This window comes from Vitis riparia, chromosome 11 (genome assembly GCF_004353265.1).
Source record: "Vitis riparia cultivar Riparia Gloire de Montpellier isolate 1030 chromosome 11, EGFV_Vit.rip_1.0, whole genome shotgun sequence".
NCBI lineage: Eukaryota > Viridiplantae > Streptophyta > Magnoliopsida > Vitales > Vitaceae > Vitis > Vitis riparia.
Genome location: NC_048441.1, coordinates 15,323,983 through 15,340,681, shown reverse-complemented (window position 1 = coordinate 15,340,681; position 16,699 = coordinate 15,323,983). Strand labels below are relative to the sequence as shown.

The 16,699-nt window shown below is 36.2% G+C and overlaps 1 protein-coding gene across 1 annotated transcript; it reads right to left on the bottom strand.

Annotated features, from left to right (window-relative positions):
• Positions 1-308: 308 nt before the first annotated feature.
• Positions 309-15,597, bottom strand: LOC117925004 (signal peptidase complex catalytic subunit SEC11C-like). Its single transcript, XM_034843783.1, has 8 exons — positions 15,470-15,597; positions 14,999-15,111; positions 13,569-13,640; positions 12,655-12,690; positions 2,328-2,373; positions 1,895-1,982; positions 789-846; positions 309-674 (listed from the first exon to the last, which is right to left on the bottom strand). The coding sequence occupies exons 1-8, from the start codon at positions 15,546-15,548 to the stop codon at positions 624-626; spliced, it is 543 nt and encodes a 180-aa protein (XP_034699674.1). The 5' UTR covers positions 15,549-15,597; the 3' UTR covers positions 309-623.
• Between the last annotated feature and the right edge of the window lie 1,102 nt (positions 15,598-16,699).

Below are 16,699 nucleotides of genomic sequence, written 5' to 3'. Positions count from 1 at the left end.
AAATAACTAAGGAACTAGGCATCATACGAAGTCTTTTAAGTTTGTAGAGGGTGTCCCGAGGTCCTAGGATTTATCATGTTCTTGTTGCCTTGTACACTTTTAACGGTTGAAGAGGTCATACATGATTGTTTGGTTGTCCGTAATTTTGCTTTATTACCTGTCCGCATTGCATATATTTTGAAGCTATTAGGGTGACAGCCTGACACCTACAAGAGTTGCTACAGACCATTCAATGTTGGGTGCCTTTTTTTCTTGGTGTTCGTGTGTTTTGTTGATCCTCCTACTTCTAATAACGGAAATTCACATTCTGAGTTAATTTTCCGAATTTAAGCACTAATGGAGCAGGAACCAGCTGAACAAGTGTAGTTGTTACCATTCAACGCTACAAATTTAAAGTCCACATGATGGTGGGAGGATTAAGAATGAGAATAGCATCGTCCCAACAAAGACTGCTAGAAGTATGAGGAATTGCATTTGTTGTAACAATGTAACAAGGGAGGTGTCCATCAAATTGGATTACAGCCAAAGATGCTGTCATGTGTTATTTAGCCGTGTGGTCCAGTTGACAAATGAGTATGTCTGGAGAATGTAGTATGGTTTACTGTTTTCTGGTGAGCGTATATCTATTCCTTTGAAGTAATGAAAAGCAATGCCATAACACCTATAAGAATATACTGCAAGAAGAACAACAGTAACCAGAAGTATTAACAATTAATATTCAAGATTCTGATGATCTAACTTTTCTGAAATCAGTCCTCCAGAGAGGGAGAGAGCAAGAGAGACCAAACCTTGACAATAGGCTTTTCAGTCATGATTATTGTCACCCAACCAACATAAGGTAAAAATCTGCATACAATATTCAACAAAATGATCATGGACATAAAACTGTCTCCATTCTTTTGGGACATTTGGTTACTGAAACAAAGCATCAGTGAGAATATAAAGAATTAAGACATCCACAACTCCAACTAGGCTAGGAATGGGTATTGTGAGAACAAGAAAAGATTCATTTTACAACTGACAAGCCTAACAAGAAAATATTTTCAAAATGCCTGCCTGTCCACACATTTCATTAAGGAGAAAACTATAAGTAGATTATGCCCGAAGTATGGAATCCAACTACACCATGAAGTGTCTCATATTTAACTTATCTGCTGATATGCCACATGCAATTTCATGGAACTTACTTTTCAGTAAAATGGTCCTAGTCCAAATTGGAGTTAGTTGGAGGGGTGGCTTTCCCCTCAAAAGAAGTGTAAGGCTTTTGGCCTCGTCTGAAGGAAGCCTTTTTTTTTTTCTTTTTTTTGTTATGGGAGGATTCTGATTTTGGATCGACTCAAAAAAGCAGAGGAATCAATTCTGACCTTAGATCAAACTCAAAGAATAGGATAGATTCTGTAGATCATTGCTATATGTGAAAAAGTGCAAAAGAATTAATTAACCCTCTGATTTTGCATTGTGGGAAAGCTAGTATGCTGTGGCATCCTCTATTTTCCCTTTTAACATCTCTTGGGGGTTCCTTCTTCGGTGAAAGAGTAGTTATTGGGATGACATGGAAGTTTTGTCAGGAAGAATCGAGGAAGAGCATGGAAACAACTCCTTTGTGCCCCTTTTGGACAATTTGGAAGGAAGGTAATGGAAGATTTTTGAAGGAATGGAGGATCAGGTTTTTCACTGAAAATTTTCTTCATTTGCACCATTTTCCATTGGTCTCGTCAGCCTCTTCAACCTTATTAACCCGCCTGTTGGATTTGTTTGTCTCCTCTCCACCTATTGGTGCCTTTGGTATACCTTTGTACTTAGGGTGCACACCCTTAATAATAATAATAATAACCATTCTGATCATTCATCATGAAAATATTTGAAAAAATCCTGTTTTCTAGACAGCAATTACCCAACAGCTCTCCCCATGATATGGTGTCTTTGCAGCCAAAGTTGACCATAAGGGTACAAAAACCTGTCATCTTTAGGATTGTGATCTCCTGATACAAATAAGACAATGAAAAGATGAAGAAAATCAGTCTAACAAGTAATGGAGCACATTGTGATTACTTGAAATATTAAGGAACCCTAATATGAAAAAACTGTTCAGAACCTGCTAAAGCAATTTAAATACTTGGAAATTGTTTGAACTTAACAAGAAAATGTACTTAAGAATTTTATGCAAACCCATAATGGCCTTCAGATAATCTCATCATTATTTTTGTTTTCATAGAAAATTTTATGCCTGTCATAGTTTAGAGAAAGGTTTTAATCAGGCAGAAGATTTTATCTTGACATTTTTGTCAGTTAAAAAATTGTCTATACAGTTGTATTGAATTTATCACCTTTGGTTAGGACATCAACTTCTCCATTATCTTGCCGCTCATGAACCTATGAAAGAAGAGAAGACAACTGAAGCACAAATTTGCTGCTAATAGTAAACAACATCCAATAGTGGCAGCAAAAATTAAATGAAACTTAAATTTTATCAGAGTGCGAAGATTCACATTGAGATTTCAAGGTAGGAGATTCTTATAAAAAATTGATTTCAAGACAGAAGAAGCTCAACTTAGAAGAGCATCAGTTATTTAGAAAGGCTTCATGCTGAATAAGACATGAGACACTGAACTTTGAAGCAAACTCAGCTATATAAAGGAGAATGACTTCCCTAGCCCAGCCCATTTTTGGTACCTCAGCTTAGTTGAGCCTCTTCTTCCTGCATTGCTTTTTCATTCTCATTAATAGAGTGTTGCTAATTAATGATGCCATGGAAGCATTAAACTATAGAAATTAGAAGGATGACCTAGAAAGAATATAAGAAATGTTATAACAAAAAAAGCTTTGACTATATTTGTAATTTAGACAACTTCATGAGAAAGAATAATACAGAGTAGCGTACTAAATTGTATGAACAAAAATGTCAAACACACCTGGAAGCTCTTTAAAGTAATATCCAGAAAGAATATTGGTTATTATCTCTTCTGTCCACCCCATTCCAATTCCAAATTCTTTAAAGTAATATCCAGAAAGAATATTGGTTATTATATCTTCCATCCACCTCATTCCAATTCCATCTATCTAGAATGAATTTACATCCACTCCTTTCATAAGGATCATAAGATAGCAAAAGGCATATAACTTTAAAAGGGATGACATTCTAGTAATGCATTTTAACCTTCCAACTAGTCCACAACATCTTTGACCCCATTAAGAGCACCAAGAGAACCCAAGAATCCAAACCCCTAAAAAAACGTGGAGAATTAATAATGAAGCATGTTTTCTCTCTTTCTCTTGTTTTGTTTTTTTGTTTTTGGAGGAAGGGGAGGGGGTGAGAGACCAAGGTAGAGAGCCTATCTAAGAGGCCTTGCTAACCCAAAAGGGGGAAAATGGAACCACAAACCCCTCCTGAATCAAGAATAAAAGTAAAGAACATAAGATGCAACCAATCCCTGCCCACGTCATCCTCCTAAAAGGCAATCCTATTCCCAACTCTACATTTCTCACCCTAGATCAACAACCCCCAATGGACTGTAGAAATATATTTTTGAAAACAATATAGGAGGATAACAACCTCTATATCATTCTAAACAAAGTTGCAAATTCCATAATACGAAGTAATATTCAGCCTCCACAATAAACCAACAGAGAGGAAAAAGGGATAATGGTCTGTAAAACCTGTAGTTAATGGATGATACATATGGATCTTAATAGAGTTCATACTGCAAGTGTTTCATGTAGCCAACTCTTAATACCTGATATTAAGGTCTGTTGAATTGAGCTCGAAAGAGAGATGACCTAAAACCTAGATGAACCTGGCTTTTACTTACAATTTATATGTCCCATGCCCCACAGAGGAATATGAACTCATCATTTCCACTCCATAGTTTATTTAGCTAGAGTTCTTTCAACACCTCTGGCACTGGTAGTCGAATGAAAAAAAAAGTATGGGTGTACATGGGCCTTACCACACTTTGAACTAGTGATCAGAATGCTGGCCTAAGGTCAGACAAGACTGACCTCAAACATAAGACAGCATCAGCACAGCCCTAAAAAGAATTATTTTGAACAAGGTCAGCCCCATAAAGCTGATTCCACAAAAATGATATTATATCAAGACTTAATACATATTCTATTAGCTATTAATTAAGTATTTTGGTTTGGTGTTTGGTGTAGTGTTTCACCACCAGTAGATTCCTGCCCCTCTTTGCTCAGCATTTCTTTGTACAGGGATGCTACGGTAGCTGATATTTGGAGTTTGCAAGGTGGTAGGGGTCAGTGGAGTCCTTTTTCTAATAGGAGCATGCATGATTGGGAGTTGGAGAATGTGGTTCTGGTTCTTCTCCCACAGAGGATTCAATCCAATGTCGGTGGAGGTGTCTAGACCCACCGAGGATTGTTTGGAGTGGAGTTACACCGAGGACAAGAAATTGTACACAGGGGGTCCACCAGATATGCCAAAAGAAGAGGAATGGAAACTGAATCACCCACACAAAACAGCAAACTAGACACCAACTGTCCACAATTTAGGCTATCTAAGAAATCTATGAGTGTCAGTTCCTCAATCCCAATGGGACTTTAGACCACTCCAGGAGGGACTTAAGAGGGTTCTTCTCCTATTTTGATCAGGAAGCTCTTCCTCATTGAAGATCCAATCATTATAGTTCTCCACATGCACCAAAAAAATTAAAGGGGAGTCATTTGCCAAACCTTCCAACACTGACACTTTCCAACCCAATAGATCTTTCACTGAATTTGGAAAAACCCACTGCAACAAAAAAAGAGAAAAAAAAATGCTAATGACATAGACCACAACTTGTTCTATCATGATGGATTAGGATGTGATTTGCAGATTCTTTACCAACTTTGCAAATATTGAGTCTATTCACCATTGTCCATCCTTTCCTATACACCATTTCCCAAGGAATAAACAGGTCTGCAAAGTGGCACAACACAAGTAATGCAGGAGTTTTTTTTTGGGGGGAAGGAATTGCTCTAATTCTCAACACATGAGTCATAGAAAGTTTCACTTGAAATCTTTCTTTCTTTTCCTTCTTCCATAATAAATTGTCCTCCCCTATTGCTTGTGGTCTGGCATCAGCAATGAGCTCTAAAAACTGGTCCACCTCTCTCATCTCCAATCCTGAAAATTTCTTCTGAAATGAAGGGATTATTTTCCTTCACTCTCTCCTATCTTCCACAAGTCTCCTATCCTTGCATTCCTAGTAGAGGCTAGCCTGAATAGCCTATGAAAAGCCTCTTTTAAAGAGCACTTGCCACCTATTTATCCAACCAGAATTTGGCTCTCAATTCATTCCTAACCAAAATAATAGTTCTTAGGCTAAAAACTCTTCCCATTCTCTCCTAATATCCTTCCATAGGCCCATCCCAATGGCTATTTCATCTCTAGCATGCACCAACCCCTATTGAACTCTCCAAACTTGCATTGGATTATCTTTCTCTACTTACTGTCACACTCATGCACATATCTTCAAAGCCATTTGCAAAAGTGCTTTTAAGAACATCTAACTTTCTGATTCCCAATCCTTCAAACTTATCTTCCTTAGAAATGGTCATCCAATTCACTAGATGCGTTTTCCTCCCCTCTGAATGACTCCCAACAAAAAAATGTCTCATAATCTTTTCCAACCCTATTCTCACTTTCCCGGGCATGAAATACACAGGTGCTCTTTGTGAGGGTCAATCTTCCTTCCCTGGACAACCGTTACTTCTTCCAATTGGATCGTCTCCTTTTAAATCTCTCCTCTATAAGTGCCACATTGGAGGCTCCCAAAACCTACAACTAGAAAAGGATGCCAATCTATCCATCTTCTCCAATGCAGCAACAGGAATTAATCCCACTCTTCTGCAAATTAATTTTCAATTATGATACAAGCTCAAAAGAGATCTGCACCCATTTTCACTATCTCAATTACTCCACATTAGGCTCATAGAAAAGTATAAGTGTAGTCTGCAAACAATAAATCAGAGATTTCTATGCCTTCTCCCCATCTACTTCTTACCTTAAAACCACTGATAAAGACCCCCTACTTTGCTCTAGGCCTTTTACCTCATCATTCTGTCACCAAGACTTGACTAGATTCCCAAATCCCTCCACTTCAAACCATATGTTTTTAAATCTAAAAGGAGACTTTCCTTTTCTAAGGCCTCCACAATCAAGAAAAATGGGAAAAGATCTGACATTTTCCTTGGCAGTATCTACTGAGAAACAAAACAAAAATGCTCCTCCCAATCACCAGAGAACAGAAAATGACCCACATCGGCCTTTGAGAGGCTATACTACTTTCCACTCTAAGTGAAACCACCCTCTACTAGAGGAGGATCCACCAACTCAAACTCCAATAGAAGCTCAGAGAATTCCCTCATAGTGAATGGCAACTATTTTCAGTTTCTTTTTTCAACAAGTTAGCAAATCAAATTAAAATCCCCACCTAAACACCAAGGTTCTTCTCACAGCCCTTTGATTGAGACCAATTCCTCCCACATCTCTCCTCTCCTTCCCTCTTAGTGGACCATAGGTCCCTATAGGCACCCAAATGATACCATCTGTGCAATTATTAAATTGACAAGATAGAGAATACATCCCACGTCCATTTCCAAGCAATCCAATGCTTTAGAATTCCACATCAGCAAAATCCCTCCTGCTAACCCCCTAGGATCAAGAGACCATTCTAATCTCCGACCTACCCCCAAACTTCTAACTAACCCAATGGTCAAACTGATTCTAGTTTCCTGTAAACAAACCAAGTCCGGTTTCTTAGCCTGTATGAAGATTTGATTACTTTCCTCTTATCCAGATCATGCATGCCTTCCACATTCCAAGAGAGACCGCAACTTCATGTAGAGATATCTTCCAAAGAGCAACCTTCAGCTGCACTCTCAGCTTCCTTCCCTACAGGTTCCATTATGATTAACAGAGCTAAAATGTTTACTGAGTTCCCTATCCTTCCTTAAAACTGTTTTTCACTCCCCTCTTCTTCAATGTAATTGAACTGTTGGGACCCTTTCTTGCCTCAATCTCCATTAGGACTCTAAGAATATCATTTTCAAGGCCTTCCACTGAGACCCCCACATTCATACAGAACTATAGATATATTTTATTTAACCAGAGAGAAGGCCGTTTATCAGTTTCCCAGTTCCCTTCACCATTGCCAGTGGTGCATCATAAACTTCCACCAAAGAATTGGAAGCATTTAACAGTGCTTCTCCTGAGTAAGCTTCCGTAAGTATGCCCACATCAACCTTTGTTCCCTAAGGATTAGAGCATTTTTTGAAAATTCTATAGAGTGCCCATCCTTAAGGATCATTCACAAAGGACCACCATCACATGAAGCCTGCTTAGGCTCTGACTCCATTCTGAATTCCCCGACTCCCGAATTTTACTGACAGTCTCCCAACCCAGAAAGAGAACAAGAAGAGGCATGAGAAAACCCGCTGTTAACCCCCTTTATTGGAAAAACCAGGGATTAAATCCTTCTATAGGTTGTCCTTCATAGGAGGTGTGGGATTCAAAAGACTCTTTTAATTGTGGATTTCTTTGGTCTAGAAGGTAGTGTAGGAGAAATTTCTGAAACATTAGCTTACGAAGAGGGGATGGCATTTAACTAACAATTTCCCTATGCAAACTTTTTGAGAAATTAGGGTTGCAACTTAGATGAGTTGATCTGGTTGGAAATTAGCCCAAGGCCAACCAAACCTCAACTTGATTTAATGACTTTCAATCCAAGCTTGATTTGGTTGGATTTAGGTGCTTGTGTTGGATAAAAATTGATTTTTTTTTTGAAAAAAAAAAAAGTTATCTTTTCACATCCAATTATATATTAATTCCATGTCAATTAACTAAGCATACCAAGAAATAAGCCCCATAAAAATATGTTAAAATATTTAAGATAATAACATATAGACTTGACAGAAATACCAGTTTTTCTACAAAATGGTTAGTGCCCATAGGAGAAGGAATTCCCTGGTTAAGATTAAAATTATTGAAACTTGGGTAGTAAAGGAGAGAGAGATAGATTAAATTTGGGGTGGCTCCGGATTTTCATTTTCTTTTGTCTGAAATTTGGGAGTGGAGACCCAATTGCAATGGGCTAACCATTGATGCTTTAGGAGGCGATGATGCAACTATGCTAGAGGCTCCGTTCTTTGATGAAGAGGTGTTCAGTGCTCTCTCGATTCTTAGTGGGGGACAAAGCTTCAAGCCCTGATAGTTTTCCTATGGTGTTTTGGTAGTTCAGTTGGGATTTTTTTAAGGATGAGTTAATGAGATTTTTTAGGGATTTTCTTGAGCACAAAAGATTCGTAAAGTATATGAATGCTTATTTTCCAATGTTAATTCCTAAGAAAAGGGTTGTTGAAGACCTTAAGGACTTTAGGCCTATAAGCATGGTGGGTAGCCTTTACAAGTTAGCTAAAGTGTTAGCTAATAGGCTCAAGAAGGTTGTGGGGAAGGTAGTGTCTCTTTCCCAAAATGCATTTTGGGAGAGAAGGAAAGTTTGGATGCTTCTCTGATCACTAATGAAGCCATTGATTCACTTATGAAAAGTAATGTTTGTGGTCTAATTTGTAAGTTTGATATAAAGAAGGCTTATGATTATGTCAACTGGAACTTCTTATTCATGATGTTAAAAAAGATGTGTTTTGGAGATAAATGGATCAATTAGATTAGTTGGTGCATTTCCATAGTGAGCTTCTCTGTTTTTGTCAACGGCTCTTTGTCAGGCTTTTTTCAAAGCTCCTAAGGGTTGATGCAAAGGGACCCCCCTCACCTTACCTTTTTGTGATTGTTATGGAGGCGCTCAGTTATTTGCTCGAAAAGGCTAAGGTTGGAGGTTTCTTGTTAGGGTGGTAGGTGAGAGGCAAAGAGAGAAAGGGGATAGAAGTTTCTTATTTGCTATTAGTGGATGACACTTTAGTATTCTGTGAGCCTTCTCTAGATCAGATGACTTACTTAAGTTAGGTATTTATGTGGTTTGAGGCTATATGGGGGTTGAGTGTTAACTTGGACAAGAGCCAACTAATTCCAATAGGAAAGGTGGAGAATGTAGAGGAATTGGCTCAAGAGTTTGGTTGCAAGGTTAGGGTGCTTCCTTCTACTTACTTGAGCCTTCCTTTGGGTGCTTCGTTTAAGTTTGTGATAGTTTGGGATGACGTAGAGGAGAAGTTTCGCAAAAAAAACTAGTTGTTTGGAAAAGACAATATATCGCTAAGGGAGGAAGACTTACCCTAATGCATAACACTCTCTCTAGCATGGCTATTTATTTTATGTCCTTGTTTTATATTCCAAGACTAGTCGGGCTAAGGTTGGGACAAATTCAAAGAGATTTTCTTTGGGAAGAAGGGGCTCTTAAGCATAAACCATATTTGGCAAGGTGGTCTATCATATGTTCAAACAATAAAAAAGGTGGTGTAGGGTCAAGAATTTGTGAATGCTCAACATAGTCCTACAATGCAAATGAAGTTGGCGTTTTGCTGAGGAGAAAGGAGCTTTTTGGAGGCAAGTCATTAGTATAAAATATAAGGAAGAAGGAGTGTGACACTCCCACAGGGTGAGGAAAGGGAAAAAGGTAGGGTTATGGAAAGCCATCAAGAAGGATTGAGACATTTTGAGTTATAAAGTTGTCTTTTTTGTGGGGAATGGGAGGAGGGTGAGGTTTTGAAAGGACAAATGGTGTGGTGATGAACCATTGCGCATTTCTTTTCCTTCCTCATTTGCTATACCCATCATCAGACGAGGGTTGTTGGGCTCCTTGCTTCTCTAGGCGGCTCAACGATTGGGAGGTGGAAATTGTGGAGCATTTCCTTCTGGGATCGCAAGGGAGGAGGGTGTGTAAGGATATAGACGATAAAGTTATGTAGATAGATTCAAAGGATGAGATATTTTTTGTTAAGATCCTTTGCAAGGCATTGGAGATAGGAAAACAAGGCATTTTTCCAACAGGTGTGATTTGGAACTCTTGGTGTCGTTTAAGATGGGTATCTTTGCTTGGGAGGCTATTTGGAATAAGGTTTTAATTTTGGATCACATGCAAAGGAGAGGTTGGTCTTTGACAAATGGATGCTTCCTTTGCCTTGCATAGGAAGAATTTGTTGATCACATTCTCATTCACTATGATAGGACAAGGCTTTTATAACATCTTCTATTCTCTTTGTTTGGCATGTCGTGGGTGCTCCCCTCATCGGCTATGACCAAACAAGGGTCTTATGGCAACTTTTGGTTTCTCTGTTTGGCATGTAGTGGGTGCTCACCTCTTTGGTTAAAGAGACACTCTAGGATGACAAGGCTATTTTGTGGATAAAAAAAGGAAAAAAACATGGTGGACTGCTCTTTTACGCCTATTTTGAACAATTCAAAAGGAAATAAACAATAGGACATTTGAAAATGAGGGGAGGTTGGTTCAAGGGCTTAAATTTCTTTCCTCTTTAATCTGTAGGTGTGGTGTAAGTTGTTTATAGTTCCTAGTCCTATTTCCATTGTAGACTTTGTGGACTGGTTAGGTTCGGGTTGAGGAGGGTTGTTTTTTTTATTGCCCCTCTTTGTTTTTTGTGGCGCCTTTAGAGATTTTTTGTATACTTCCTATGTACTTTGGGATGCTCTTTTGGTGTTCCTCTTTTATAATATTCACCTTTTTACCCTTTTTTTTTTAAAAAAAAACATATACACTTGAAACAAATATGGAATTTATATAATGATGATTTCATATAATGAAAAGAATTGATATCAACATACTAAGGTTTAATATTATGTTAACAATTACAAAAATAGTTGTCCCATTTTCCTCTTAATATTTTACTTTATCTACCTAGCTTTTCTAATTCACGTATTAAATGCAATAAAAGTGAAGGCAATGTAGAATTACCACAAACAAAAATATGAAAATTAATAAACAAATTATCACAACTTCAATTTTTTTTTTTAATTATCTTTAACAAAAACATTAATATATAACATCCAAAAGTATAGTTATGTAACCAAAAGCATATACAAAACGATGAAATTTATGTCATGTCAGATTTAGGGTTGAGCTTTGGTTAGTGAAACTGAAGCCTGAACCCAAACACAACCCAACCTTAATTAAGATTCATATCTCTCAATCAAAGCTTGGATTTTTTTTAGTTTGGTTTGGATCAGGCTAGGCTTTAGATCACTCGTGTTCCAGCCCAAAAAATTGGCCAATCATGTTATCATATATTGTAAATTGGCCTAAAACCTAGACACACAAAAGGATCTCAGCACAGCCCATCCATACAGGTTTATATCAAGTGTCAAACTGGTCCAGAGGTTGGGTCAGACAGTCAGGTTATGCCAGTCTGTTGCACCATAGCCAATCCAGGCTCCATAGATGTTCTTTCTTGCAATAAATCCCATATGTGAAATTAAAGCAAGAATAAGAATCTAGCTGGTTAGTTATTCTTTAATGGGATAACTGAAATAGGTAAAAACTCAAGATGTAGATAGCTAATTATTGATGTATGATATTCGTTGTGACATGATACCCGGATCCTTCAATTTCACTCAATGTAACTGTGTTGACACAATATGACATGGGTGTTGGTGTGGGATCCTTGTTGGACACTTCTATTTTACTTTGAGTGTGGCTGTTTGATTTTTTTAATAATATCCTTTTTTTCTTTCAACTTTTCAAGTGATAATCATATTAAAGAAAAAGAAGGGTTAGCTGAAAAGTGAATTTTTGTAAGAATATTTAGTGATAAAAGGAAGAAAAAACGTATTAGAGGGAAAAGTTTGGAGCTTTTAAAAAGCATTTATTAACTTCTAATTTATTTTTAACTAATTTCTCTTTTATTATGTCATATCCCAGTACCCATGCCCATTTTTTGGATCCTTTTTAGTCGAGTCCCAATATCCCAAAATTTGAGTTGTGAAGGATCCAACACCTAGACACACACCCACATACCACACTCATGCCTAAACCTATGCAACATAGGTTCTTACAAATGATTTACACCATTTCCCTAATATGTCTTCTTCTTAAATGCTTCATTCTAATCAGTTTCAGCAATATGGATTCCATGACTAAAAAATTCAATGACTATTGTGATTGATAGGTTGATCTTCCATTTCTAGTCAGCATCATCACAATAAATTGGCACAATACATGAAGTTTTAAATTGCAAGAGATTTTAGAAACCACCTCTAGCTACCCTACAAAGCAGAATTTTGTGATTTGATTTAAGGCCCTTCCTGTTTTCTGGCTAAATGGTTAGCTTCCCATGGGTGAGATGTTATATGCTGATGCCAACATAATGCACTGTAAACCACTCAAAGGAAAGGGGGAAAGTACCGACAGACTTCAAATACTTCAAAGAACCTTTATGCCATATTTGAGCCCAGAGCTTCTGATTAAAGGGAACAATTATGGCTGGGAAAAGTTAAGAAGTGTAACCTACAGCATTCTTACCTGCGTTACTCCTCCTTTATCCATTAGTACATGGTTTATCTAAACAAACAGTATGGCATTCATCACATGCCAACAACCCCACACTTACCCAACACCACCACAACACACCCCCCACCTCCACCTCCCCGGATCAAACAGGAAATTAATTAATTAATGGGTTGAGAAATAATTAATTGGTTCCACTAGCAGGAACAAACAGGCAGAAGAAGGAAATAGTTCTAAAAATGCATACCTCAATTACTCGATGGACAATCGGAATATCTTTTCCCTGGAAATCGAAAGAAATATGTATTAGCAAGAGAGATTACAGAGGCAAACAGGTTCAGTATAAATAGGCCCATATCGAGAATGATCACTGAATGCCTAAATGTAAGAAAGACTACGGATCCATCTATTTTATACAGACGACATAGGAGAATTTCATCAACAACATAACTATCAAAATCCAGAAAGAAAATGTTTTAAAATGGAATTCCTTCACTTTTATCAAGTCATCCATGAAATTTTCAGCCCTAGAATTAGAGCATGCTACAATTATAGAGAGCAAGAGTTTCAGAGGTGTTGAAAAGGAAAAAAGAGTTCAAGTCTACTTGAAGTCAGACTATTTATGTAGATACAGTCACAAAATATATCCTTGATCGCAGACCCATTAATGAAGTTCAAATTATGAATAGGTTGTTATATGGCCAGTTGAATTTTCAAGAAGCTGTTATCTTTTCGAAATACTTGGATTGCTCTATAACTCTTATTAATGAAAATAGAACTTGTATTTGGCAAGAATATTTTTTAATAGGTCTGTTTTTGGCAAAAGATATGCAAAAGAGTCTATTCCATTTAAGCACTTCTCAGAAGATGCACAGACTTGCTCAAAAGCCATACCTTTCACCAGGAAAGTCCTTTATCTCAGAAGGAGATATTCCGCTAGAATGCCCATTTCTATATTATGTTGGAAGCAAGGAACACTGATGTTCCTCATAATTTTAGCCAATATAATAGCTGAATTGAGTCGGTACATACTGGTATAGATTTTATGCATTTAACGAACCAAGTTTAAAATAAACCTACTGTCTCAGAAAAAGCAAAATGAAAACAGATACTTATTAAAAAAAATAAACACCTCACAATTTGAACAAGAAAAGAACATACATCAACATTAAACACCACAATTTCTCCAGTCCGAATGAGATCCTTGGTCATTCGCAAAAATAAAATGTCTCCCTGCAAGAAAATAAAAGTTATACAGATACAACATGAAAAAAATTGCAATTGAAGGCCTAGATGCATGACCTATATAGCAAAGGAAATAAAATGTATCGAATGTACTCCAGCACCTTTCTTTCTTTCTTTCTTTTTGCTTTTCTATTTTTTCTTAAGTGGCATAACTTTACTATTAGGAGCAAAAAACAGGAAGAAAATTCCACCTCTCAGCTTGTATACTAACAGACATATATATATATATAATCACTTTACAGTTGAAGATGCAAAATAAAATTAGTCAGTGTATTAACAGCCACAAAATCTAGGTATTCAATCATAACTTAGAGTGAATTAATATTAATATTCAACAGAACAGTTAAGGGTTTCTTTTTTCATTTATTTCAACCTTTTATGCATAGGCAATGGACTGGCAACAACTTCTGTTCAAATTATGGAAAACAAGACTCTGTGGTGTAAAGTCTTATTATACCAACATCGAACTTGGACTTTCTTTTGGAATATATCTTGATAACGAACTACTTGTAAAACCTGCCCTTTTGGCGTTGAAGGTGAAAACAAATTTCATAATAGAGATCCAAAAAACACATCACTCAATATTTCAAAATACCACTTGTCTCAAAAGTTTAAGTTATTAAGGAATGAGGCAAACAATGTACCAGCTAACACTTAACATCCCACCTCTCTTGCAGCCTCCTCTTGAATGTGGAATCAACAAATTGGCCGAATAAACAATAAAGAAGTTTGAACCACTCCCTATTAGATTAGGCTTTTAGAGGTTTTGTGTTCAAGCCTCTTAATGTTTACTTACCCATTCATTTATACACATGCAAAAGGTAACCAAAGTGAGTGGGGCATTAAGTTTTTGGTTAGCTAGCTTCATAGAAATTGTTGACTCATACCTAATAGCTCAAGCTTTTGGGGCTTTCAGGCAAATGGTAGTTTACAAGCAAGCTGTGTATCAAGGAACAATAAAAGCTATTTACAACTTCAGAATTCAGATACAAAAACTTACAAGAGCTATCTGTTTGAAAGGGAATAGTAGTTTCAAGGTTTATTTAATTAAAAAGGTCATTAAAAACTCAATTTTGGAAATTTAACCCTCCATCATTTTCGGGCTTGTTTTAACAAAAATACCTTCAATGTTTTCTTGTCAAAATAACCCTTTTTTTAAAAAATTTACATGTAAATACTTGAAATGGTAAAGGGTATTTATGTCATAAATGAATTATTTTTAAGTAAAAAAATTCGGGAATTATTTCATTCTTTTTAATTAATTAATTCAATTTGAAAGCAGTGATCCTAGATCACAATAAACCCTATGCTACAAAACAAGTAAGTTGTGTGGCAACAAACCATACCCTTTTGAAACCAGGTTCCATGCTTCCAGAGAGCACAACTACAACAGGTGAACTGCTACCAGTTATACATATTAATCCTTTCCATATCATCAGCGCAGAGGCAACAATCATTCCTGAAATACAATTCAAACAAAAAGAACCTTTCAATGCCATTCATCTTCAGAGCAAAAGCACATATGTCCCCCCAAATTGTTTCATGCTAGAAGTCAGAATTTTTGCAAGTCCACTACCAAAAATGCCCCGTCTCAAAGCGCATTACCAGATGAAACTTCATGGGGTGTTTTTTCTTTTTGCTTCTGTAAGCAAGAAAATGTAGCTCTAATATGCCCTGAAACCTCAACCCAATTGAAATTGTAACTTTATTTTCATTTCCTTCCTATTCTTGGGTTCCAAACAAAAAAGAAAAAAAAAAAGATCAAAAGAGTGAAAGAGAGTTGAAGATAGAAGCAAAAATAATGATGTATTACTAACCAAGGGTGGCAGCTTGAGATAGAGTTGACCTGATCTGAAGAGTTTTGATGGAGTCCATGCTCTCTCCTATCAACCCCATTTCTCTGAGAGCTTCTTCTTCCAATGCAATTGCAGTTGAGTAAAGAGGAAATGAAGATTTGGAATGTGGGTGACCAGCCATGTGGCAGTTGGATGTTTGATGGGAATGCGTGTTTGGGTGGCCCACTATCAAGCCATGTCATGTAATCTTTGTTAAATCATATTAATTTAAAAATTTTTAAATTAAATAATAATATTTTTAAGGGTTGAGATTAATATGGTTTTTAATCTTCCCAAATATTAACTTTTATTAAAGAAAATATATCTAAGTAATTAGAAAAACACTCAAATATATGGTGTTTCCAATCCCCAATAAATATGACTAATTCCAAAATTTTAAGATGAAGTGCTCTTCAAGGGAGATCTAAAATTTCTTTAAATTTTCAAAGAAGACTTAACTAATCTCCCCAAATTGTCAAAAAAAAATTACAATATATTTTTTTTAATTCAAAGTTTGAAAATCAAAATCTATAAAATATTTTTTTCATCATTCAAGGTTAAGTTGTTGAAAATCCTCTATTGATGTTATTCAAATAAGACCCAAATCATATCATAGTCTAAATCACAACAGTATCGAAGTTAAAGCAAAACTCAAGTTAAATCAAAACTCAAAATTAAGAATATGTTTGAAAATATTTTTACTCAAAGTGTTTTTAGTATAAATGTTTTCTTAAAAAGTGTTTTGAGAAGACTCGCATATGAAGAGTTTTTCTAAAAAAACATTACAAGTAATTTTTCAATACTATAAATAATTTTTCAAAAATTTTAAAGTATTTCATAAATTTTATCAAACATCTAATGTTTTTTTAGAAATTTTTTTTTACGCTAAAAACACTTCATCAAATTACTACAAAATGAATTCTAAATTTAAGTCAAACGCAAATTAAGTTTAAACTATTTGAGATCATAAGTTAAGACTCAAATCATACCAAGGTCCAAACCACAACAAGCCCAAGTTAAAACAAAACCCAAGTCAAGTCAAAACTCAAAACTAAATTTAAGACAAACCCAAATTAAGTTCAAGTTATTTTGAGATCAAGTTGTTGAAAGCCTTAATTCAATATTATTCAAGTGAAGACCCAAATCATACCAAGGCTTAAACCAGACAACACCCAAGTTAAGACAAAATCCTTAGGACAAAACTCAAAATTA

Coding starts and splice junctions, on each gene's coding strand:
- LOC117925004 (XM_034843783.1), bottom strand. CDS start 15,548: ATGGGGTTGATAGGAGAGAGCATGGACTCCATCAAAACTCTTCAGATC. Junction 1,983..2,327: donor AGTTGATGTCCTAACCAAAG/GTGATAAATTCA, acceptor TATTTGTATCAG/GAGATCACAATCCTAAAGAT. Junction 675..788: donor CTGAAAAGCCTATTGTCAAG/GTTTGGTCTCTC, acceptor TTCTTCTTGCAG/TATATTCTTATAGGTGTTAT.